The sequence below is a fragment of the Ochlerotatus camptorhynchus genome, unplaced genomic scaffold (genome assembly GCF_037179485.1).
Source record: "Ochlerotatus camptorhynchus isolate MF236.1 unplaced genomic scaffold, CSIRO-AGI_Acam_v1.1 ptg000597l, whole genome shotgun sequence".
In the NCBI taxonomy this organism is placed as follows: domain Eukaryota; kingdom Metazoa; phylum Arthropoda; class Insecta; order Diptera; family Culicidae; genus Ochlerotatus; species Ochlerotatus camptorhynchus.
Genome location: NW_027041077.1, coordinates 123,370 through 150,872, shown reverse-complemented (window position 1 = coordinate 150,872; position 27,503 = coordinate 123,370). Strand labels below are relative to the sequence as shown.

The following is a 27,503-nucleotide window of genomic DNA, read 5'->3' as shown; positions in this document are numbered from 1 at the left end:
CCAGCCCAAATTAGAAAAAATGATTAAAAGTTGTTATTTTTACATGAGATAGATAAATCGCACTCGAGTTGCTCTTTGAGTCTTATTCTTGGTAAAAGGCTACAATGTTGAGGTGTTTCTCTAAATATTCACGTGGCCTTTGCCTCTCTCGCTTTTCAAAAGAAAAAACTTTTCGAATATAAGGAAAATCGATGGAGGTTTCACTCAGTTTGCATGCTCTTAGACTGAGTTAAATTTTCATGGATTTTATTAAATTCGAGATTTTTCCCCGGAAAATCCAACTCAACCTAATAAGTCTGATCAACCGTGTGCAATGTGGGGAATAGCATATCGGCCTTGCAAATGCCACGTAAACTTTGTGCCAAGGCTCTTTTGGGAAAAAACTGATTTTTGCAATATAATCTCTCTTTTTGTTAGTAGAGACGACAAGACTTTGTTGAAAAATCTGGTTTTGATAAGAATACCTTATAAAGCATAAGTTTACCTTTGTTACGTTTAACCAGGAAAATGTGAAAAGGCGCCAGCGAATAACGTTTTCCATTCAAGGCTATTGCATTAGCTAGCAGTAGCTTTCCAGCCCAGCGATTGTTCTGTGTAATGCAATTTCCTATCTGGGTAAAACTGAATTATGCACCACAAACAACGACGAGCACTCCACTTCCTATCCGAGTTGATGGCTTTCAATGCTTCATTTGCCAGTCCTAAGAGGAGGCAGATCGCCCAGGACCAGGATACATTATGCATGAGCGTTTCATTTCACTTATATGACGACGATGCGCATTGACGTATCTAGAAAATTTATCTGGAGGGGGCCTAGGTGGAGTTCTTTTTATTTTGCTAAACTACATTTAAATAAAAACTCCCGAAGATGCTATTCAATCAAATTGCGTCAAGCCAACTTGTTTTTGGTTAGTTTTTTCTGTGACCAATAATATGACATTGAGGCTTACTATTATTTTAATGGTGAAACAATAAATTTGAATTTATTTATTTCATAACAACGATTGGGACCTCGATTGTGGGAGCTTTAAAAGCGTACTAATTTTGAACAAGCAATGATCGTTTGTTCATGCTTTTTGTAATGAATTTATAGGAAAGTTTGAACATACTGAGAGGTAAGCACATATCATCGGTAAGAGACGTGTGTGTGAGAAAATTTGCGAAAAAATCTAAGGGCACCGGTGGGATTCGAACCCACAATTCCCATTCAGTACACGGGTGCATTGCCAATTATACAACGGTGGACCTATGGTCTACGGATGTATTTGGCTAATGACATTTGAGTTTCGAATCCGTTCCCCACCCTAGCCTTTTTGCGCAAGCGTTCTCTGATACACAACAATCGTCTATTATCGACGATATGTGCTTGTACCGCAACCACTCAGTATCAGTCGATGTGCCCACCGGTGCCCTTAGATTTTTTCGCAAATTTTCTCACACACACGTCTCTTACCGATGATATGTGCTTACCTCTCAGTATGTTCAAACTTTCCTATAAACAATTAAATTGACTGCAAAGTCGCTAAACCGAAAATCAAAAAAGTAAAAGTAATTGATATTCATCAACTACGGCCCGGTGGTCGGAGGTGAGGCCGGCAGCTCAAAATGTTAGAGTCATACTGTACTGGACATATTTCAGCATGTAAGATGAACAACAAAAATGAGCTGTGTTTGTTCACATCGACTGATACTGAGTGGTTGCGGTACAAGCACATATCGTCGATAATAGACGATTGTTGTGTATCAGAGAACGCTTGCGCAAAAAGGCTAGGGTGGGGAACGGATTCGAAACTCAAATGTCATTAGCCAAATACATCCGTAGACCATAGGTCCACCGTTGTATAATTGGCAATGCACCCGTGTACTGAATGGGAATTGTGGGTTCGAATCCCACCGGGGCCCTTAGATTTTTTCGCAAATTTTCTCACACACACGTCTCTTACCGATGATATGTGCTTACCTCTCAGTATGTTCAAACTTTCCTATAAACAATTAAATTGACTGCAAAGTCGCTAAACCGTAAATCAAAAAATTTTGTAATGAAATCACATTGCATCTCAAAAATTTAAGCATCTCAAACTCAAGAAAATTCTCAGTGTTAGGTAATTCAATGAGTTTTGTAGCTGACATTCTTTATTAGATTTTAAATATCATATCATCAGATAAATCTCAGGCATAGGAACCAAAATTAAATTCTAGGATTTTGAAGATAATAATTTTATAACATTCTGGCTTTGAAATGGTAAAGTGCACACAGAATAAATTTCATACGTTAAGAACATTAAGAATCCCAAAAGGCCAGGGTTCAAACCCAGTCGGTGCCACCAGGATTTTCTGGGGCATAAAATCTCTGAACACGCCTTCCTTTGGAAGGGAAGTAAAGCCGTTGGTCCCCGGTTCATGAATTGATGGGTCCAGGTGTGGGAGCGGCCTCCCTGGCGTTGGTAGCATTGGTACTCAGAACGGAAAACAAGATCGACGGAAAACAAATCAAGGGAAACAATGAAATTAGGAAAATGTTCAAGGTTTAATAAAAAAAAGGATAAAAAGGTTTTAATAACAGCGGTGCCGGTGGTGCAGTGGTAAGCGTGATTGCCTCTCAACCCAGCAGGCCTGGATTCAATCCCAGTCTGCGCCGTCGGGATGTTCTGAGGCATAACATCTCTGATCACGCCTTCCTTCGGAAGGGAAGTAAAGCCGTTGGTCCCCGGTTCATGAGTTGATGAGTCGATAGGTAGGGTCCAGGTGTGGGAGCTGCCTTCCTGGCGTCGGTAGCATTGGTGCTCAGCACGGAAAACAAGATCGACGGAAAACAAAACAAACGAAAAAAAAATAAAAAAAAAGGTTTTAATAACATACACACTTAGAAAAAATCATGTAAATTTAGGTACTCTGAGAGTGACATATACGAGCGTCAATATTGACATAAATTTGAGTCATAACAGACGCGAAGTATAGCTCAACGAACTTTTTCAGTCTCGGAACACTTAATATTACATGACATGTTTGTTTACGTCTCATCTTTTATGTCAAACATGGATTCCGTCACGTGTGAAATTAGTTATTTCTAAGCGTGTAGGCTTAGACAAGCTCTTAATCTCCTGGACTTCAAAATTCGTAATTCAATATCTTGGAAAACTTACCTAGATTCTGAGGCTTACAGTATTTTTCGAAAGAAAAATTGACTTTTGAAAAAAAAATATGAAAAATCAGGATATAATTTAATTTCATCAGGTTTTTTAAGATACCAGATGAATGTCATGATTATGATATTTGAAGAGAAAAGAAAGTACTAAAGCATTTATCCAGAACATTTTTTTATTCGATGTATCAGACTAAATAATATTCGGAGTTATATATAAAATCAAGAACTCTCTGCAGCTGAATTCCAGGCATAAATTTCATCGAAAAGAATGAAATTAATACATATTAGGTATACAGTCATTCCATAACAAAACGATTTATAACGATTTGTGGTTTTCAGAGTTTCGTCAAAATTGGTAGTTTTGTTCCTTATCGCATAATATTAGACCGTTTTTATGTTGTCATTAGGGTGACCATTTCCATGTTAGGGTGGTCAAAAAAATCGATGTGTTTTTTTTTCGTTTTTAAGTTATATTTTTTTGAAGTTATAAAGTTGTAGGTTTCGCTATAGAGGATCTACAAACATGTCCAAAAAATCTAGATTCATTCTAAAAAAACTCCCTTAGGTTTTACGAAATTTCCCAGACTTCTACAAAATTCCTTACATCCCTCGTAATTCTACACTTCTGGAAAGACACCTATCATCTACAAATATTCTTGAATATCTGGAAACTTCCTTGAAATTAGACGAAGTTCCCAAAACTTCCAAGAAGTTCATGGAGCTTTTTGAAGTTCCCTAAACTGAAGCGAGGATCTCTGAAGTTGTATGAAGTTTATTGAACTATTTTTAGATCTTTAGATCTAGAAATTCCCTGAACTTTTTCAAAATTCCTTACTTCTGGGAACTTCCAGAAAAAGTCTAGAAATTCCCTGAACTTTTTCAAAATTCCTTACACTTATATTTAATTTTCATATTCTCAAAATGCTACGAAATTCGCAAAACTTCTACAAAGTTTGCTGCACTTCTACGTTTCTCGGTGATTTTTCGCGTAGTTCCACGAACGAAATTTTCTTGAATTTGATTCCCGATCAATAATGAGCTTCTCTAAAATAAAATAATGTTCCCTTAACTTCTACGAAGCTCCTCAAACCTACTTCTACGCAATTTTCAGAGCTTTTCCAAGTTTTTACGATTTTCGCTAAAGTTCTATGAAGTTCCTAGAATTTCTACTAAGTTTCCTCACTTTCTACGATGTTCCTTGAACTATTTAGAAGCCCTTGAAGTTTTACGAAGCTCCCAGAAGTTGACAAAAAATCCCTGGGCTCATGACCAATTTGTAGAGCACGAAAACGTCTTATGACATACATCGATTAAATATTGATATAATATGATTTCTCAAAATTGTTTCTTCTAGTCCCCAACATAAGAAAAGTAGTCAACTTAAAGAACTTTTAAAAAATCATTATTTGTGGTACAATTTTATTAATCACTGTTAAATAATAACATCGAACTTGACAAGCTTGACAAAATACCGGCGAGTCAAAAATAAAACACTGAAAACTCTGAGGGGGTCCTGACCCCCTTGGCACCCCCATTAGCTACCCCAACGACGATGCGGCGATTCACGGTACATAAATCCGGTATCGAAGGAAGCGTATGCTGTGCACTTCTTGAACGCTGCTGGTGTTTATGTCTGTTCTACATAGTGTCACAGAATACATATACATACCTAAAGCAGAACCAAGCTGCTCACTCTTTTGATGAGGTGGAAACGTATTGCAGTCTTGCATTCTCGTTATTGTTATTCTTGGTCGCTGCATGGAATTGGTCCTATCAACAGAATGCCTCAGGCGGAAGCGACACAAAAGAGCAGACTTGGTTCTTTTGTTGCAGACCGGAAGTGAACATCAAGTAGGGAAGCTGATGTGTTGCAGTTGTGAGGAGTGGGTATTTTAATGTATACGTACAAGATTATTGCAAACAGTAAATCTTGAACTAATTTGTATGTATGTTGTGTATCCGGATATTTGGCTTGGGTAGAAGTTTTCACCACTTGTATTCATGCATAGGGATGTCCGATTATATAAATATCTAGTTAACTTTTTATATTACAATGATCATAAAACGAATTGAAAATACAAAAACATGAGGAACAATGGACACTAAGATGATGTGACGCAGTTAAAATATCCAGTCAAGGATGCAAGTAATTATTTCATATTTCAGGGTAATGCAAATTTTCAGCTCGTAAGAAGTCAAAATTTACACTCTCCCAGAAAACGCTATCGAGTGTCCAAAATAATCTCTATTAAGTTCCTACAAGCGAATCTGCATCATGCAAATGGTGCTTCGGCAGTTCTTTGCAGAAGGTTAAAAAAGAGTAACATAAGGTCACCCGTTCTCCATTTTTGATCCAAATCTAAACTTTATTGGAGCTCGAAAATGTTTCTAGAACATAGCTTTATTCTAGGTGAATGCACGCAAGATCGACATTTAACAACTGCCCTGTGTATATGAAACAAAACACAAGGGTCAGTGTGGTGAATATAAACGCACGAATTATACCGATCACGGTAGATTGGGCCTAATAGTACCTAACATCTATGTGTTGATAAGGAATGCGAAATGATAATAAACAAAACGATAAGAGTGAGGGAGAGTGATACTGTTTCGGTAGTGTGGAACATGTTCGGGTTGCCAGTTTAACTGATTTGGGCTAATCCTAAACACACTTTTTTTAAGTTACAAGCAGGGTTGCTTCCACTCACTTGCTATATAAAAAAATGTTTTTCGGAACTATGATATCATAAGATGTTATAATGACAATTAGTACTTGTAAGATAAAATAAAAGGTTGTAAAGTATGTGTTTGAAACATAAAACCTGTAAATATTGCTTTCAGAGCGCCACACTCAGAATAATTTTCACGTAAATGCTACGTGAAAACATACGTAGATTTTTCCGATCGTACTTTTCACATAAGAGCTACGTGATTCTCATGTAGGGGCACTCATTTCATGAAGCTTAACAGTCACAGGATTATCACATAGAAGTTACGTGATTTGGTCAGTGACATTCATTGGAGGATTCTAGTATCAATATTTTGACACTGTTCATATTTAGGCAGACATGCCAAATTTCAGAGCGATACTGTCTTTAGTTTTGTTTTGACATCTGATTGTTGTTGACGTGTTTGGCATGTTGAGTATGGATAAAAATGATTTTCGTTCTCTCATAAAACATTATATTTTGAGAGACAAAACGGCGAAGGAAACAAAAGAAAAGTTGGATAAATATTATGGGGCTAATGCTCCGTCAAATATTGGTTTCGAGAGTTTCGTGGTGGCTGCAACACCAAGTGCTACCGATCAAGTCCGCAACGGCAGGCCCTCCGATGCGGTTACAGAGGACAATGTCAAAAAAATACATGAAATGGTGTTGGCTGACCGGAAAGTGAAGTTGCACGAGCTAGCAGATACCGCCAAGATTAGTACTTACTGAGCGCACACGCCATATTTTTGGCGAGATTCTGCATATGAAAAAGTTATCCTACCGCTGGGTTCCGCGCAAGCTCACTCCTGACCAAAAACACGAACGCGAGAGCACTTCGAAAGAGTGTTTGGACTTGCTGATGCGGAATCGGGCGGACTTTTGGCGTCGATTGGCAACTGTTCATGAAACCTGGATCCGCTATTACACCCCAGAGAACAGAATGAGTGCCCGGCAATGGACTGAAGCTGGCACTGCTCCGAAGCGGCCGAGGGAGGCTCGATGAGTCGCAAAGGTTATGGCGTCGGTTTTCTGGGATTGTCATGGCATACTCTTCGTGGACTATCTCGAAAAAGGAAAAACCATCAACAGCGAGTATAACTGTGCATTATTTGAGCGATTGAAGGCCGAAATCGCTGCAAAACGGCCTCATATGTTTTAAGATCTGGAAATCACATAAGCTTTACGTGAAACGCACATAGACTCAGTGTTATGGGAAAATCACGTACATTTAATTGATTATGTAGGTGTGTTAAAAAGGAACTCTATGTGAAATTCAAGCGACATCACATACATTCTAAGTGAGTCACGTAAAACTGAGCGGAGAGGAAAAATTGAGAGCTTACGTGATTTTTCACGTAGTTTCAACGTATAGATTAATTTTGAGTACACATTCAGTGGTTTTACGATTTGTGAGCGCTCACTCTAAGTGAACGCACACGAATCATAATATTGTGACGCACGAAACTATTTAGTGTAGAATAAAACTGTTCCTTAATTTTAAGAGTACTTTATTTGAGTAGTTAATTTTTTGCTTAAGGGGTGTATACACTCAGATAAAAACATAACTTTTTTATGTCTAATTAATATTGATGCACATCTATGAAAACATTGCAGATAAAATCATTTTTTGAAACTTTGCTGAAGACGAAAGTTTTCTATCTATGAACAAAGTTATATGGTGAAAATGGGGAACCAATGTTTTTTTTTTTGCTTTATTTAGGAGATTTTTAGCCATTGGCTAGTGCATCTCCGGGGGTAAAAATGGTAGCATCCTTTAAAAAGCGTTTTTTACCATTACGTTTTTATTTGAATTATTTGATTTTTTGATATGTTGTGTAGAAAAGCCTAAATTTTCAAAAAAAAAATATAAAAACGTGTTACGCCCAGTGTCTACAAACCATGAAAACCATAGAAAACAAATACAATCAAAATCTTCGATACAAAACTCCAATATTCAAAAAAAATGTTTATATTTTTTTCTGAAAAGTATTTTTAATAACCTTTCATTTGATATTTTGATCATTCAAATTGGTACAATGGTTTAAAAGTTATGCCATTTTTGGAAAAAATAGAAAAAAATCGATTTTTTGGACCACCCTAGCAGGAAAATGGTCACCCTTATGAGAAAATAAAAAAATACGGTTCTAATATTTTTTGATAAGGAACAAAACTGCCAATTGTTACGAAATTCTGAGAACCACTATATCGTTTTGCTATGGAATGGCTGATATATATATATATATTGGGGAAATGGCTCTAATGTTGGCCTATGGATCTAATATTGGGCCCATCGCTACAAGTCTACTATTTAACAATTTTATCTAGATGAACGCGTCATTGGGACGATACTAATGGATATTTTTGGTCGCTATTGAAAATTAAGTCGATTGCTGAATTTATGTATGGGCCCAAAATAGAGGCATTATAGAGGGATGCATGGGGATGCTTTATAAATGTTCTAATAAAGTTGCTTTATGTTCTAATAAAGTTGCTTCAAGTCGGTCCAATAATTCCATAATGTGTAACTCTGGTTTCAACATAGATAGGCAGTCAATTAATTCATGAATCATTGATGTAGAACTGTGGAAATTCAAATTCAATTTAAACTTCTAGCTCTAGATCCATCCAATTTATTAAGACATCAGCTATTGTCTTTTGTCAATCGCTTACGTCCTGTAATTCCACGGAACCACTCACCATCGTATTTATCTGGTGCAAAGAAAGCACTTTTGTTACATCATCTTTCTTCCCTCTTTTACTTTAGCTGAGGACTAAATTCAATTGATTCGAATACTTCAATCTAGAAGATGCGCCGTTTCACAGTACAGCACTGATCTAATAAATTAATATGCCACCTGCGTTTTTTTATGACATCCATTTTCCGAGGGGAAAATATTCACACTTTTATGCTTCCATTAGGAAAATAAAAGTCAGTCAATTGTCAATTTTCTCAAATGAAGGCATATGAAACATTGTTTAATAAGCTTGGTAATTTGCGATGGACTAGCCCAAGGCTATCACTTCAATAAAGTTAAAAAAGCTTGGCAATACCGTGACTAGACTTTCTGCATACACTGAGGAATCCTTATTTCCGGATGGTGTGTTTGTGCCTTGTGCGTAATCTTTTTTCCGGATTCCTCGACGCAATTGGTTCGCTAATAATAATATGTGGTCAGCATTCTTATTGCTGATACTCAAGCATCTAGGAGTCCGGATAAAGGAATACAGGCAAAAAACTATCCGGGAATGTCGATTCCCGACTGTAGCCTTACTATATACTCTATAATTTTAACGAATGACTGAGTTCTGACTCGTCGAGTACACGTTTATAGTTGATCAATTGGGCAGCTAAATCGTAAATGTGCAGATCCACTTATTCGTTCGCTATGCAAACCTGAAAAGCTCTGACGCTGATTATAACATTTGATGTTTGCTACCACGGGTTCCCGTAATCAACTCCTAGCATTTTAAATGCACTGAATTTGATTATCTTTCACACTGAGAACCAGTGAGGTGAAATGGAAAACATTTTCCCTTCGATTACCTCGTTAATATACAAATCATCAAGTAGTCGGCAAGAATACAAGTATATACATACACATATTCTGGTCATGATCTGCTTCGCCGGAGGTATTTCATAAATGCATGCATATATTGCGCATTTTGCACCAAAGTAGACTCCTGTGCTGAAAATAATCCCTCGGATTTTATGCTGAATCATTAGGCTGAATTATCACTAGGCTGAATGGCCATTAGTCACCAAATCGAATGGTCATTAGGCCAAATTTCGGACGAATATTTATTAAGACTTGCGAATAACATTTACTGGTCTGAAGAAGAGACTAACCAGCAAATAATTGAAGGATATATAAGGCTATTCCTTACAGTGGCAATAATTATCATGTCAGAAAGAATAATAAGAAGAAAAACAACTAGCTAAAGTAAACTCTCAGTCAGTCAAATAGATTTTTGTGAGAAAATAACAACCAATTTTTAAAAGAAGAAAAACATTAAGAGTTGTTTCCAAAACACGACCGCATTGTTTACATAGGACTTTTTTTGCTCCATTCAATAATATGTTAATAACAAAATAACGGCTGGGAAACTTACCTCAAATGTGAACAATTTATTACATTTGTTTTAAAATTCGTAGGCTATTAAATAAATCTTAAAATTAAGGTTAATTTTTTGAAATTAGAAAATCGGTTCCTTCATGATTCATAATTAGGTTCCAAATATCACCCAATTTTCCCCAATTAGTCATGGAAAAATAACATTAAAAATCAAAGCGCACCTGACATCACAAATCTTTATATTGCAGAACTGTGACAGACAAGTGGCTTTCAACAAAACTTCAGTTAAATTACCTGTGCTCAATAATAAATCTATAAAAGGGCAAACATTTTAATTGAATAGATGGAACGTCAATTTGATTGCTTCACTGTAGCATATTAAACTCACAAAATAATGAATAAAACTTACAGTAGTAGTTATAGTTTTCATAACTTTCATTATACTGTGTCCTCTTTTCTTTAGAGAAAGATTGCATATATTTCGTGAGATATTCACCCATTCTTGCTTTCGGTCGAACCATACAAAAGTAATTATGCATTCTGAATCACTTTTTTTCCTGCTGGATGGCAAGTTACACTGAAAACGAATCGTACTCTCATGCGTTGAGAGTGACCTACGCTTTTAGAAATTTCTCCATACCAATGAGTAAAAGTGACTCACATCTGAGTAAAAGTTACTTACTCTCTAAATTAGTTTCGTTGTAACGAACACCCCTTTACAGCACTCGGCAGTCAATCGATGACTGCAGCCAATTTTTTTTTTTGGCTTTAAGTGCTGTTTATTTCTTGTATTTGTGTGGTTTACATGTATTATTATTATTTTTTATTAATTTGATTGAAATTGGAAAGAAGGAGGATACTTATAACTACTATCTACAACTAACCTACAACTAATATACAAAAATTGCTTATCAAAGCATTTTCTGATGTGTTACATTTCTGCCCAAATCTAATCTTTATGTCAGCAATTTTAAAATCTAATTTTGGAACGTTCGTCTCTATGTGGAGATCGGAAATTCTTGTACCGAAGGAACGATCAAGGATCATCCTCAGCACTCTATTCTGAGCGACCTGTATTTTGTTCCTATGAGTCTGTGCACATAATTCCCACGCCGAAGTTGCGCAGGTGCTATGATTTGTTTGTAGACAGTCAGTTTGTGCAACTTTGAGAGGCGCGATCTGCGGAAAATCAGCAAATACAGACACTAAACCAAGTTGGAACACTTAACTACGGTTTTCTCTATATGTGAGTGAAAAGGAGCTTTTCATCGAACAACATCCCGAGATGAGTTACTTCTGTGGACCACTCCACCTTTTTTTCATCCATAATTACAGTACAAGATGGAGCCGGTTTTAGTTTGGGGGATTTCCGATGGAGGAACATAATTGTTTAAGTTTTGGAGGCATTGATTTTGAATGCTTACGTGTTGGCATATTCAGCAAAGGCGTCAAGGCATCGTTGAAGTTTGTGCGTTATTTCGCAAGGCATCCTTCCTTTGACGGCTATTGCGGTATCATCTGCGAATAGTCAAACGCTTTCTTAGCGTCTATCAATGCCATGGCTGTGGACTTGGATACAGCCTTGTTACTTCGGATGTTATTCATCACCCGTACTATATGATCATTGGTGGAGTGCCCCTTCCTGAACCCTAACTGTTCCGGTAGGAGAATGATCTGTTCCTCGATAAAGTTGAGAAAACGATTGAGAATCAGTTTCTCGTACAATTTGCTCAGCGCTGAAAAGAGACTGATCTGTCTGTAGCTTGAGGGCAATGTTGGATCCTTACCGGGTTCACGGATTGTTATGATTTTTGCTACTTTCCAGATGCTTGGAAAATAGTGCAGCTAGTACATCTGTTGAAGATAGCGGCCAAAAGTGAGTACAGTTTCATGCTGAGGCTCTTTAAGATTAAATTGAATATGCCGGGAGCCTTCATATTCTTGGTGATTTTCAGCGCTGAGCAAAGCTGTTCTACCGTAATTTTATCCTCCAGTGGCACGACACAAGGAGAGACATGTAAATTATGGATGCATTGCGCAACCTGATCTTCGAGCGGACTTTGAATATTTGTGCCAAGCAAATTCGATGAAGCAATATGATCACCTAATAAAATTCCACACATTTTATTGACTAGTTTCCATGGTAAATTTGACATGATTTTCATGTGACCACACATAAACAGAATCCACCCAGAAGCACACATGAAATGTATGAGAAATGTATGAGTCAAATGAATAGTATGTGTGTTCAAAGTGTTTTTTTTTATGTTACTTCATACGCGAAAGTTAGCGATTTTCAGAGTTGGTTGGAAATGCTAACATGAAGCTTTAGTGTGATAGTTTATTAGCTAGAGAATGATCTTTAGAAGAGGGTAGGGTGGATAGTTCCGTTAGAGTACGGCAGTATGAAAATTGAATAGAAGTTGAAAATGAGCGAAGGGCCATTAATGCGACAGTTTTTGAGTAGATTCCAAGTAATCAAAATGAAAATGAAATCTCGTCCTGGCGATTCGCGCAACGGGATCACTTATGATTTTTATTTAGCTCACTTCAAGTCTAGTGAACTACACAACCTTAAGGCATTAGAAAAAGCTAGCCTTATGCTCCATGTCCGAGAAAAATGGGAACACTTTAGGAAGACTGGCGGAAATTTTCAAAACCTCACCCAGTGCCGTAAGCGCCAGGGATGGGGTCACGGAACAAAAAATTGCTACATGCAAGCTAAATGCATAAATTGTGGTGATTCCTCTCACGCAAATGACGACTGTCCTGTGAAGAAAGATCCTAAGAAATTAAAATGTTCAAATTGTGGTGAAAACCTCAAATCTAATTTTTGGAAACGTAAGACTCGCAAAGCGATCCTACAATCTCATTCTAAACGCCACGTTCCTGGCTAGGTACAAATTCCTCTGCTGTTAACAACGATCAGCGAGGAATAAATTCTACATTCGTACTCGTAGGTACAAATATCACCCCTGCTTCAAATTCTTCATCTATACCTTCATCTGCATCTATACTGCTAACAATGTTCAGCGAGTAAATGGAGCTACCTATGCTGCTATTGCAGCGGATAGAAATCAAAATACTAGCCAACACGATTCTAATGGAAATTTTAATAATTTTGACTTACTAGGCATTACTGCTCCTAAAATGGATTTTTTTTTACAGAAATCATTAATTGACGTGATTACTGATATGAAAACACTAACTCCATGTTTGATGCGATTCAACTTGGAGTAGAATTGTGAACAATATCGTCATGACTTTGAAATTCAGTAATGGATTATAAATCATTAAATATTTTGAATTGGAATGCTCGATCTCTTAAAGATAATGAAGACGAGCTATTTAATTTTTTGAGAGTTCATAACGTGCATATTGCCGTTATAAATGAAACGTTCCTTGAACCAAACCATAAGGTTAAAAGGGACGCAAATTATTACGCAAAATTTATAGAAATGATCTTTTTGATGGACACTGTGGCCATCATTGTTCATAGACGAATAGTTACTATAGTAGCTGGAGCACCTCGGTTAAAATGAAATGTAATTTATTTTAAATTTGGAACAATAAGAGTTAAAAAAGAAAAAAAAATCATTCCACGTCGATGCTTCGCTTGCGGAGGAAGTCGACAAACTCAATATGTTTTGCTCTTACAGAGCAAGCATTCCAGGTGACGATAGTTAGCGGTTAAGACGCCATACTAATTGATGAACTTACAATTTTTGCGGCAATTACGAAGAGCACCGGTCATATTGACGAAGGTTTCCATCAGTGCACCCGCTGAGAACAGATCGAGGTTGTTGTTGTTGTTTTAGATCTTTGTCCAGCAGAATAACCGGAAGTTTCTTGAGCAAAATGCACCCGTGAATTTCGCTTGCAGTGATTTTAGGTTGCCATTTCCGCTATGTACACTATTTATGGTACCGCATGCTACGAATTGTTGCATATTTCCGAGCAATAATGTAGAGATAACTTCAACATCTAACATCTACACATCATGGGAATATCTACACATAAATGGTGCATTAGGGTGCTTCAATTTGAAATAAAAAAGTTTTGGATTTCTTATAGGCCACCCCTAAGCCTTTAAAAATCTCTACCATTTTTTGCAGAGACTCATATATTGGGGTTATGAATCAGAGTAGACGGTGACCTATGAGAATTAAAAAACTTTTTTTTCAAAATGAAGCACCCTAATGTGCATTTTAAGCGTCACCCATTCCATCCCGCCTATTCACGATCACTTGAATAACTTATCATATTCACTAAAACATGTGTATGTACAGGAGACATTAATGCAATCTAATTGCTTTGCTGGAAATTTCCCATTTCCTACGACTGACGACTTCGGCTCACTATCTCCTATAGAAGGTTATACACACATACCATACACAACCCAACACACAATTTCGTTCCATTCAGAGTGACCGATAATGGCATGGGAAAGTGCAGGGCAATTTGTGTCAAATGTCGATAAAACGTTATTACTGGTTCGTATAATAGCCCAACCACACTGGGATGTGATGGAATTCCTAAAATAGAATAATATCAATGATGATGGCACATGTCGGTGCTGTGGTACATACTTTAATTGCGTGTAGAAAATGAAAGCAGCGTTGTGATAACATTAACAGCTATTCAACCTTTATTTGACATATCTTATTTCTCCTTCCCGTTTATGGAAGTGGTCATCAAACAGCATCACATTTCCACTGCCATCCGGTGACCATACATCAGAACTGAAAAGAAAACATTTTCACTCAATTTAATTTCCCCTTTGACAAAAATTTACCCTTTCCTCTTCTCTTGCAGAGTATTCAAGAAGACCTCATCGAACCAGCTTCTGACTCTGTACCTGGGTAGCCGGGAGCTGGTAGCGCGCAAGGGAGTTATCGAACCGCTGAGGGGTGTTATCTACATCGATCCGAAAATCATCAACGACACCAAAATCTACGGCCAGCTAACGTTGACTTTCCGGTAGGTAATTTATTGGATTTTCTTCTCTTTTTGCCGATAACGGATGCGGATGGTTTGAAATGGAAACCATTTCGTTAATGGTTTTATCTTTTTTCACGTTGAGTGGTGCGAACTGATAGGGTTTTTGATCTAATTTCCGTCCTACTAAGCACAACCCGCGCTTTACCTCTCTTTTTTGAACGGGTTTGATTAATATTTCTATATGACTTCTAAATTTATTCACCTTTCCATTCGTACCGTTGGATTTGATAAATAGTCACAAATTGTTGAGATATCGTTTAAAATCTAATACTGCTTCTTGATTCTAAATTCGTCCTACGAGTTTCAATTCCGACCTAACGCATTGAAACGCCATTAGATTTTCTTCGTCCGGAGAACGGAGGAAAAGGGGATTTGCTAGGAACGCTTCTTTTGTTTTGAGAACAATGAGCGTACATATTCATACGATGGGCTCTAATAGGATTATTGTTGTAGCTAATGAACTACGACATCGGTATAAACCCATTGTTGATTTGTGCACGGTAAAATCATTGATATTATTGATCATTTCTGATCGATAGAACGGAAATGGGCGATTACGACGAAGTAGCGCTCTACCCTAATCCTTTGAAAAGTGAAGTTGGATAATTTTCCTTGATTGAGATTCCTCTTGGGAGCACTGATTTTGTTTCGTCTAATTGTAATCCATTATTTACAATATTCTAATCAGTCTCTTTTAAACAGAAATGGACATCGAGCATTGTGTTTCAGCAATGCGGGAATATAGGGTAGAGCGCTACTTCGTCGTAATCGCCCATTTCCGTTCTATCGATCAGAAAAGATCAATAATATCAATGATTTCACCATGCACAAATCAATAATAGGTTTATTCAGATACGTTAGTTCATTAGCTACAACATAAATCCTATTAGAGCGCATTGTATGAATATTTATGCTCATTGTTCTCAAAACAAAAGACGCGCTTCAAGAGAATCCTCTTTTTCTACGTTTATCCGTAGGACGAAGAAAATCTAATGGCGTTTCAATGCGTTAGGACGGAATTGAAACTCGTAGAACGAATTTAGAATCAAGAAGCAGCCTATTAGATTTTAAACAATATCTCAACGATTTGTGACTCTTCATCAAATCCAACGGTACGTATGGAAAGGTGAATAAATTTAGAAGTCATCTTTGACAGAAATTTTCCATTTTTTGTTTAAGCTCGTTCAAAAAAAGAGAGGTAAAGCGCGGCTTATAATTAGTAGGACGGAAATTAGATCAAAAACCCTACTTGTAACAATAGAAATCGTGAAAAAGGGAAACAAAATACTGAAATGTGAAAGGGCGAGAGCTTATTACGATGAATACGAACGGCTGTTTTTTTTTCGGGGCAGTAAGCTTCACGTTGGGGAAACTTGCGCCCCAAAAGAAAATTTATCAAAAAATATTTTTAAAAGATATCAAACATATAAAAACAAAAGTTTTTGTTGATGCGTGTAAATAGTTTTTTATGCAACTAGTTGCAAAAATATGATATTTTTTTTCAGCTCGAGTTGTATTGGTTGATAGTCGTAGAATTTTGCAACGAGTTATTATTAATTTCTTTATTTGTACAGGCTCAATCGAATAAACTTTACAGAGCCGAGTTATCATTTTTGTTATACATTATTGATTTCTTATATTAAAAGTTAAAGGAGCTGGACCGGATACTCGCGGTTGTCTCGAGGTTAGTGGGGATTTACAATTTTTTTTGGATGGGAAAAGGGAGAGAGGTTTGAAATGTGGTTTACGATACAAATATTTAATTAATCCTAAAACATGAACTAATTTCTATTCATCTTGAAAACAAACATAAAAAAAAACCCACACGTACAAAATACAAACTAAACACATGGTTAATAAAACTTACAATCTAATGTTAATATTCTTAAAGTAAACATATATGAGTTTCTTAAACTCCAGATCGCGTCTAGCCAAAATATCCCGAACTGGAACATTAGGTTGTCTACCTCGAGCCCGAAGGGAATCGTACAGTTCAGATCTGACTCCGCGATGCTCAGCACAAGACCAAATAACTGCAACGAGTTGCATACAACATTTTTTGCACTCAAAAAAGATTGTAGGCTCCCATATAGAGCTATGTACTGCGCTCCGTAAGCTGCCTTAGAGATACCCACTTCGTCTTCCAAGCTACGAGTATCGCTGCAAATTGATCAATGTCGAGCCATCCGAAGAGATGTTTTCAGAGCCTTAACCGTCGCCGATACTCTGCAAGGAAGAATCGACTGCGAAGCAATTCTGCAACAAGTGAACATTAATGTTCAACCTCGATCACTACGCAACAGTCTTATGCTACACCGTTCGAAAAATTCACTTAAATTTCTGCGAGATATAGCGCACATAAAATTAACGCTAGATTTGCCATAAATTTACGCGATATTTCGTGTAAATTTAAGCGCAATATCGCATAAATTAGCAATAGTGTATGCAAGTTTGTAAACGATTTCGCTGTTTATGCCAAGTATAGCCCAAAATTAAACAAAGGGAGATTTTACGCGATAGTTAAAATTCAGAATTCACAACTCTGAGTTGAACTAGCCTACGTCTAAAAATCTCATAAATAAAAAAATGAAAAAAAAAAATATTCCTACTCAAATCTAATTTATCACTCTTAGAGTTGACTCCATCTTTATGAAATGAGCAGTTCTTTGACAGACAATTGCTTTGCAAAATAAATATCTGAAAATGCTCCAAAGTCATTTTTTACCCTTGGAGATGATTCTTTCTTTATAACATGAGCAGTTATTTGGCAGATAAAAACTATTGCACAATCCAACTTAAACTCGTAATTTTTTCACTCTTGGAAATTACTTCTTCTTGAACAGTTCTTATAGGGGTAATTCCAGCTCAAGTGGGTAATCACGTGAATTTTACGTTATTCACGCACGGGCACACGATTGATCAAACACTGATCCTTTAACACTAACGTGATAAACATCGATTTCGGATCACAAGCAATAAATTCGAAATTTTCGTGAAGTTTCGTTCTTTTCAATTTATTACTACCGACGGATGGTTAAAAATCGAGGGATATGAAAAACAACACGATAGTCGATTTGGTTGTGCACACAGGGATATCTATTTGCTTCTACTTTACAATAAAAACACTTTTCTGCTGTGTGGCCAAGTGAAATTGAGTGACCACTGGATTGAGCAATCTCTCTCGCGTGAGAATTGGCGATCCTCATTAGGGTGGATCTATGTTTGTTCGCATTGAATTGATTTAGAATTAATTTCACTGGTTTATGGATTTAGATTTTGGTTTAAACTATAGACTAGGATTAGATATATACAGTATTTACACATATACATGACAAATAAATTGATCCGAATAATTGTATGTCCCTAAAACCCTTAATAATTGTTCTGATTCTAATTTTCGTTCAGTTGAATTTTTGTACTTACAACTTTTTTTTTGTCTAGGGTGTTCGACTTTGCAATGATCCGATATTTTATCCTTTCTATTTGTCCTTTAGACCTTTTGTCCCTTCGACCATTTGTCATTCTGATTTTTTTTATTCAACCATTTGTCTTTTCGAACTTTTGTCCTTCGACCTTTTGTCTTCCGACCTTTTATCCTGCGACGTTTTGGCATAGATTTTCATATAGTAATGATCTTTAATTTAACAAAAATCTTTTATCAATGCATTACTCCAGAATCCCAATCTGTGGACGAGTTTAAATCTCATTCCCGGACAAGTCACGGCAAAAGAAAACCCCCCGTCGGTACAGGAAATCTGAACAAAATCGTGGTCTTATTCGTTTCGTATACATCTGCTGCATCTTTGATGTTTATTCATAACACACTTGGGCCTACATATCTTCTGCAGACTTTACTCTGAAGAAGCATCTACAAAAGTTTAAGTTTGCTATTTTTCATTCATACGACCACCCTCGTCAAGCACAGTTTAGCAAGTTTAGTACGATGCCGGTGAGTGGCATAAATTTACCACCCTTGCTTCAATACATTGCACCACTCGAATGCGAATTTCAGCCAGTGAGAGCAAAAACCACATTTTAGCTTCAAAACTCCACAATACAAGAAACCTTACGTCAGTCCGGCTACCTCTCGTGATGTGATAGTACTTGAGTAGCTCTTGCCACGGAACGTAAAAGTTAAACGATTATGGTGCTGCTGGTAGCTGATAGCAGTACCTACATCAGCTTCCGACGGTTGTGGCTAATGGTAAACATTCCCGCTATATGTTAATGCACTTATGATTCAGGATAAGCTCTCATCTCTAATTGTCCGGGAATTTTCAAACAATTTGAGATGCGCTACCATGCTGTAACGTTATAAAAGCAGCAATGCAATGAACGCACAGATAAGTACTGTCGTCCCGGGCAGTAACGCATACATAACAGGTACCAAGTTTGATGTTGACGAATTATTAGTCAGTAGAGGAGCGACTACGTAGTATGCCATGCTGAAAGAATTTTTTGGATAGGAGATTTATACGAATCCTCTTGGCAATTCGCTCGTATGGTGTATTCCGATTATGGACTATGGAATTCCCATATGCCATAATTGGAACACACCATAATAGGAACATGTAACCGTGTGGTATATTACATCTACCCTATGGGAAGCAAATTTTTAAATAGGTGATGCGAAAATTCTACTTTTATTCATTCCTGGCTAACTTCTGCTCGGGCTCTGTACAGACAAATAGCGGACATTTTTTTATCAACCCTTATCGTGCATCCGAGCAATTTCCACTAAAACAGAAAGTTGTGGGTTGCCGCATTGAACAGTTTTCAAACGGTGCCATTTTACTCAATATAACTTTAGACTGGCCGGGATGAACGCAACGCACGATATTTGCCCGTCACTTCCACAGATTCATTCGACCATCCTACAGTTGACGATTTTATCCGGCGGAAGACTAGTGATGCTACCTATTAAAACTCGACTACACCATCTCTTTCTATTTACAGCTATGGGCGCGAGGACGAAGAGGTAATGGGTCTAAAGTTTTGTAATGAAGCCGTCATCGCCTTACAACAAATATGGCCAAAGCCCATCGGCGGAGAACCAGAAGTGCTAACACCGTTGCAGGTAAGTGTATCAATCGATATTGAAAGCAATTGGCGTTTAAAAATTGGCCTCACGTGGCCATTTTGAAAAATGGCTTGATGATGCAGATTTTAACATTTTGCACGGTGTGAGGTATGGGATTGAAATGTTTTAAATACTTCTATTTCTCAAATAAAGTTTTTTTTTGCGCTCAGTGCTAAAAGTGTCACTTTTTGCCACTGTGTTGAATTACATAATAACCTACTTTTTCTATCTATCGAAGACGAGCCAGCCAACGGCTGAAAGTCTCCTTAATAAAGATATGAAAAAAAAAAAAATTCTATCTAAAATAACAGTTTCGAAGAGTACTACTTTCCAGCAGCCAGTGCTGAAAAGTTTTACTTTTCGACACTCTTTTGAGTGCCAAATGGCTATTTGGCAGATTTTTTCAGCACGAATCGTTGGATAATTACGACAAGTTCTGAAAAAAATAGAATTTTGTTACGAATTGCATACAACATTTTGTGCACTCAAAAGAGTGTCCAAAAGTAAAACTTTGCGGCACATGGTGCTGGAAAGTAGTACTTTTCGACACTGTTACTTTAGTTAGGAAAAAAAGGTCATTATGGTATGCAAAGCAGTGTTTAAAAGTAACATTTTTCAGCTCTGAGCGCCAAAAAATGTTGCAAAATTCGACTCGTCGTACTTATCCAAATCTGAGCACCAATGCTACCCACGCCAGGGAGGCAGCTCCCACACCTGGACCCTACCTATCGACCCATAAACTCATGAACCGGGGACCAACGGCTTTACTCCCCTTCCGAAGGAAGGCGTGATCCTAGATATTTTGCCTCAGAACATCCCGTGGAGGCGAACCAGCCTCAGGCTGAAAGGCTCCTTAATAAAGATAAATCAATCAATCAATCAGAACATCCCGGCGGCACCGATTGGCATTGAACCCAGGCCTGCAGAAGTGAGAGGCAATCACACTTACCACTTCACCACCGGCTCCGCTTGTTAAATATTTTAACGTCTAGCAAGGTCATGGCTGTGGGCTTGGATGCAGCCTTGTTACTTCGGATGTAATTTATCACCCGTACGTACTTGCTGATGATTTGTGGAGTGCCCCTTCATGAACCAGAACTGTTTCGGTAGGAGAATGTTGTGTTCCTCGACAAACTTGAACAAACGATTGAGAATAAGTTTCCCGAACAATTTGCTCAGCGCTGAAAGGAGGCTGATCGGTCTGTAGCTTGAAGCGAATGTTGGGTCCTTCCCAGCATGCTTGGCATGCACAGTTCTACACACCAACTGCTCATTTGTTAATAACTTTTCATTCACTTGTTGAAATTTAGTTTTCTTTAAAGTAATTGATAGATTAGGATCATAGTTAAATCTCCTCAATAGAGAAAAAAGGATCATAGTTTACTGTAGACATGCAAAGAGTAGGTAAATCTTATCATTTGAATCAACACCAATGAATTTGTACACTTAAAGTCCGAGATGTGCAGCGAGCATTTCTCACTTCATTTTTGCAACGCAAAATCAAATACAGTTTATTACTAGAATTAAATCTACTTTTTTTACGTATCTATAAGAAGCTTAAACTCTATTCTATCGATTGCTTCAAACAGAACTATGATTCTTCAACTCTGTGCAAAGTTATTAGCAGAATAATCCAGAATGGTCTGGAGCGGTCGTCCAGATTCTGGACGAGTAGCTCGAAATTTTCGTTAAGAAGTGAGACCATTCTGGGAGTAATCTCCTTGTTCAGATCGGTCATTTCACATTTCCTCGCTAGATATCTGGTTCTTTGGAACTGGTGTCTGCGAATATTTCTCAGGCGAATCAAGAGGAATCAATGGCAATAAACTTACCCCTCACTCGTCGGACGCACGCCTCGTCAGCCACGGTAATGGCTTGGTGCAGTCCCTCCAACGCTCGGTCGATGTCGTTCACGGTGTCAACCGGCGGGTTGTCGATGATGTGCCTGTCTACCACGCGTCCAAACTGGGCCCAGTTTACACGGTTGTAGTCCTTGCACAAGCTTGGAGCAGGGGCCACGTTGCAGCCCAGTTCAGTCACCACCGCTTGGTGGTCGGACCTGAGTTCGTTCAAGGCTCAGGAACAGGAGAACGTTTGTCAGGAACAGGTCTAGGGTCGATGGGTTGTCCGCCGGTGAGATGAATGTTGGCTCGTCCGAAAACCAAACGCAGTACAGCCCATGCTGTGAGCAGTTGAACAGCAAATGACCGTTCTGGTTCTGCTGGTAGTACCGCTAGGCCTCATGGCGAGCATTCAGATCTCCTCCAACAACGAAGCGGGAACCGGTACGGGTGATGGTGGACAGGTCTTTCTTGAATTTAGCCGCTAGTCCACTACTGGTGACACACTGTCGAGGGCAGTAGACAGCGATGAACTGGACGTATCCAGTCGACAAATCCACCTCCAGAGGTGCGGCTATGGGACAGAGTGTGGTATTTTATCCCTTTCTTGACGACGACCGCAACATCCGCAATCAAGCCGGATAATGGTGTGGGGGATGGGTTGCACCTGTGAATTTGCTTGCCTTTGCTGGGAGCACTAAGAGGCGGGAAATCCTTCGTCCTGAATGCTGGGGTTTTCTCCTTCTTGCGTCCTGGTTGATTGTTGCTTGCCACCTGCTTTAGAATACGTTTGAAGTCCTCGCGTTTGGAGCACTGTCTGTCGTTTCCTTGCTGCGTATCACCACAGTTGGCGCATTTTCACGCCACGGCTCCATTCGCAGGGCAGTCAGAAGTGGCGTGTTCTTGAGCACAGTTGCTGCAGCGTGGCTTGATGTTACAGTTGCGGGTGCCGTGTCCAAAATATAGGCACCGCTGACACTGCATTACGTCACGATGGCCTCCACGGTATAGCTCCCACCGTACGATGATGGAGTAGATCGAGCGAATGGTTTTCAGCGCATTGAGCGTCACCGTCCCTTTCTGGAAGTGCACCAGTAAATGGCAATCCGGGTACGTCTTCATATTTTCGTCTCTCCTCGTCATCCGGAAGACAGTAAGTGGGGCCAGATTGTACCCGTCATTGATTTCAGCTTTGTCCATCTTGGGGTCAAAGTGCTGCAGGCCCCTGAGGGTTTTGTATAAATGATTTCCGCGTTTCGTACTAATTGAACCGTCTCTATCGACCCCATCGCTGGTTCTCAAGGTGATCACGTCCTGATTAACCTCTAGGGGGCTGTTCATTAACTACGTTGTCAGTTTTCTATTTTTGGGATTCTTTGGGATTTTTTTTTCCTTTGGTTTGTTTCTTCCGTCGATCTTGTTTTCCGTGCTGAGCACCAATGCTACCGACGTGCCAGGAAGGCAGCTCCCACACCTGGACCCTACCTATCGACCCATCAACTCATGAACCGGGGACCAACGGCTTTACTTCCCATCCGAAGGAAGGCGTGATCAGAGATGTTATGTCTCAGAACATCCCGGCGGCGCCGACTGGTATTGAACCCAGGCCTGCTGGGGTGAGAGGTAATCACGCTTACCACTACACCACCGGCGCCGTTTTATTTTTTGGGATTGATCAAGATCAAAATAATTTCTATCATTATTTCATTTTTAATCACTTTTTTCAAGCATTTCAAATTGCAAAAACCCAACAAACATTGGAAGCAGAACAAGAGCTTTTCTGTCAAAATTTAGTTCGCCAGCTAAAAAATGGCTTATTCCGTCTTTAATCAGCTCAAATTGCATGTTGGAAAGCTGTCGGCATCTAATGTGAAATCACAACAGCAATGCAATGAAGACTGCTTCTAGTGAAACTCTACCTTACCAGCGAAAAATAATGATCAATATATTTTGAAACCTAGCAACGCGCATGGGGCTCAAAAAATGCTAAAATTTTAAATTCATTCGAGAAAAGTGAAAACATGGCTCAGCAGTAATTGAGAGAAAAGGCGTTTTTGTTTTTTTATATTTCTGACTTGAATCAGTAATGAAATTGAGTTGTTTGTAAAATGTTAAAAACAGCAGAAAAAAAGGTTATCTTCCATTTAATTTAACTTAATTATTGTTTGTATCCATGAGCTGCCAAATACCCAAAGGCTTGGGCATTTTTCTTATTAAGTTATTTACTTTACATAATTATTGGGTTATTATTAGATAGGTTCCGATTCTAAACGTTGTAATTTCATATTTTAACTGTGATCTTGACATGTTTTGGAGATGAGTACTTAAGGGGGTTAGATTTTGATAAGTCTTTAGTGTGATCGACACTGATGAAGACAGCACAATTCGTATCAGTCATGGATACAAAAATGAATTAAGTTGAGTTAAATGAAAGACATCTTCTTCTTCTTATTCGCATTTCAAGCTTATTGCTTAGCGCATATTAGCTTATTGCGTGCTCTCAACTTAGTGTTCTAAATGCACTTCCACAGTTATTAATTGAGAGCTTTCGATGCCAATACCAATGCATGAATTTGTATATTGTGTGGCAAGCACAATGATACTCTATGCCCAGGGAAGTCGAGAAAATTTCCAACCCGAAAGATTCCCTCGACCGGACCGGGAATCGAACCCGCCGCCTCCGGCTTGGTAATACCGTGCCTTTACTGACTAGGCTATGAGGCCCCACGAAAGACAACCCAACATAATGAACATCGTACAGTGTCGTTAATTTGGGATGGTATTAACCGCTAAAGGAGACTTCACAGAATGGGAAGCTTTCTGAATAAAAGCTCTCGGTGGAAATTAGTCTATGGATGTAATATATTTTAATGAGGCACTTTTGAAATAAATCTTTTTAAACTTTGATAGCAGCCATACACCCTTCTGGGTATTACACCGAAGTTGTTCATGTTCTAGGAGTAATCAACCTAGGAATGAGATTATCTAACTTTTCGAGTTCAAGAGACATGAAAACTTTTCGATTTTTAAAATCAGAAATACGCCATAAATCTAAAATAAAAAGATCTTATCAGATAATCCAAAAGCTGAGAAGCGAGTTTCAGCGAGTACACAAATTGTTAATCTTTAATTTAAAACATTGATCATTTTACGCACCCCATAGCTTAAATTAATTTAAACTAGTAACGTCATTCTGGCCACAATACAAAAGATGGGCTACTCAATACAGAACGAATGATCCGATACGTAAATTTGACCCATCGATGGGCGTCCTAAAAATACTTTGTGATTTCTCATTATACAAATAAACTGACTGATTCTGATTCAATATTATTTCATTACTAAAAGTCCCCGCGACACATCGGTATGCGTCCCATTAGTTCTTGCTCTATGCGGAACACGGATTACGAAATTTAATTAATTACCAGCCACCATCAATTTATTACTCTCCGTTATACCTTATCCTTCATCAAAAAAGCAACGACAATCCGCGGGCACAGTTGCTGCATTAATTTCCCTTTTCCCTTCCGATTCCCACCGTCTGCTGTTCTCTGGGATTTTTCATCACAGTCAGCCACCATCTAAGCGGATACTATATTAAAATTCTGAAACACTTTCTTCCTTCCATTCACTCGGCAGGAAGCTTTACTGGATAGACTGGGAAAAAATGCAGTTCCTTTTTCGCTGGAAATTGGCACGCTGGCTCCTCCGAGCGTGCAGCTACTACCAGCGAAGCGATATACCGGTGCACCCATCGGGACCAGCTACGATGTACGAGTTTACACTGGTAAGTGCATCCATCCCTAGAGATGTCCATGCTTTGAACTATATTTGTGCATACAGAAGGCTCCCTAATTGGTGCGGGTATTGGAATAACTTTACTTCATCCGGTTACTTTATATTTGTCCTTTTAGCTGAGTCCACCACGGATGAACGAGTCCAGCGGCGATCCACCGTAAGGCTAGGCGTTAGACTTATTCATAAGATCTGCCCTGACTCGACGAAGGCGTCCGCACTGGAAACGGCCACCGTGAACAACTCGTTCTCAGTAAGCGACTCCAGTGGCATTGGACCAAAGTCACCTCCAATTGCGGTGGATCCACCGAGCAACAGCAGTAGTAACGCCACCAATCCAACTACCCCGACCAGCTCGGTGAGTAGTGCCACCAATCCTGCTTCCTCTGGTGGTGGTGGTGGTGGTGGTGGCGGCGGCAGCAGTAGCAATAACAGTACCATACCACGTGCGCTGAGGCTGCGGCTTTCGCCAAAGTCTCTCAAGCTATCGACCCTCCATCGGCACAGTAGCAGCGTCGACAGTACCAACGGTGGCATCAGGACATTCGGCGAGCATGGGTTGATTGAACTAACGGACGTGAACAAGGTAAGTTGATCTGAGTGAACAGAAGTCAAGCCATCATACACGTTTTAGCCACATGCGGTGCTCTGTGTACAAACTGGTCGGGTGTGAAACGTTTAGTGAACAGGAACGGGTTGTAGTGGGTGGCCAGTAAGCAAGATTGATGATAGCAATTTCCCGTAGCAAATTTCACTGGAAGGCCTCTCAGTCGCCAATTCTTGTGAGTTATGCGAAGTTTCACCATTTATTGCCGATTCCCAACGTTTTTTTCGATAATTCCCGAGAAATTCAAGTTATTGTTAATAATTTGATTTTGATTGACAATTGTTATATTTTATCACTTAATCTGACTAATATACTCCTCTTTAATAATTATACGAATTTGAAGGTGATTGAGTGGTAAGCGTGACTGCTTTCTCAACCCAGTGAGTCTGGGTTCAATAGGTTTGACATTCTTACGAACTTGAATGCTACATTGTTTGCGACATAGCAACTTGCTATTAGCAAGCAAGCTTATTTTCCGTGAATAGCTCGCCAGATGTCGTTGGTGAGTTCCGTGAGATATTTTAAAGAAATATTTTTTTTTCAATTAATTTATTTGTACAGGCTCAATCGAATAAACTTTACAGAGCCAAGTTATCATTTGCGTTATACATAATTGATGTCTTAAATCTAGATTTAAAGGAACTGAACCGATTACTCGCGGTCATCTCGAGGTTAGTAGAGATTTACAGTTTTATGGATGGGGAGAGGGAGGAGGAGGTTTGAGTTATGATTTACGATACAAATATTTCATTATTCCTAAAACATGAACTTATCCCTATTCAATTTGGTATCCACAGTGTAGTTATACAATTATCACAGAAACAAACATTAAAAAACCCACACGAACAAAACAAAAACTAAACACAAGGTTAGTCAAACTTACAATCTAAGGTTAATATTCTTAAAGAAAACATATATGAGTTTCATAAACTCCAGATCGCGTCTACCCAAAATATCTCGAACTGGAACATTAGATTGTCTACCTCGAGCCCGAAGGGAATCGTACAGTTCAGATCTGACTCCGCGATGCTCAGCACAAGACCAAATAATGTGATCTGCGTCCTGGTAACCTTGTTCACATTCACAGAGATTGCTGTCCCCTAGCCCAACACCGAACAAGTGAGCGTTTAACGAGTAGTGATTGGACATGAGGTGAGACATCATACGAATGAAGTCTCGACCCACATCCAACCCCTTGAACCAATGACTCTTCGACACCTTAGGGATGATCGAATATAGCAATCGTCCCA

At 38.7% G+C, this 27,503-nt stretch overlaps 1 protein-coding gene across 2 annotated transcripts in view; it reads left to right on the top strand.

Moving 5' to 3' along the window:
• Positions 1-27,503, top strand: part of LOC135713948 (uncharacterized) — a 191,478-nt gene that overhangs the window by 93,781 nt on the left and 70,194 nt on the right. For both annotated transcript variants that reach the window (XM_065237168.1, XM_065237167.1), the window contains 4 exons: positions 14,745-14,909; positions 19,887-20,007; positions 25,491-25,638; positions 25,766-26,232. In XM_065237168.1, coding sequence (XP_065093240.1) covers positions 14,745-14,909; positions 19,887-20,007; positions 25,491-25,638; positions 25,766-26,232 — 901 coding nt within the window. The remainder of the gene's footprint in view (positions 1-14,744; positions 14,910-19,886; positions 20,008-25,490; positions 25,639-25,765; positions 26,233-27,503) is intronic.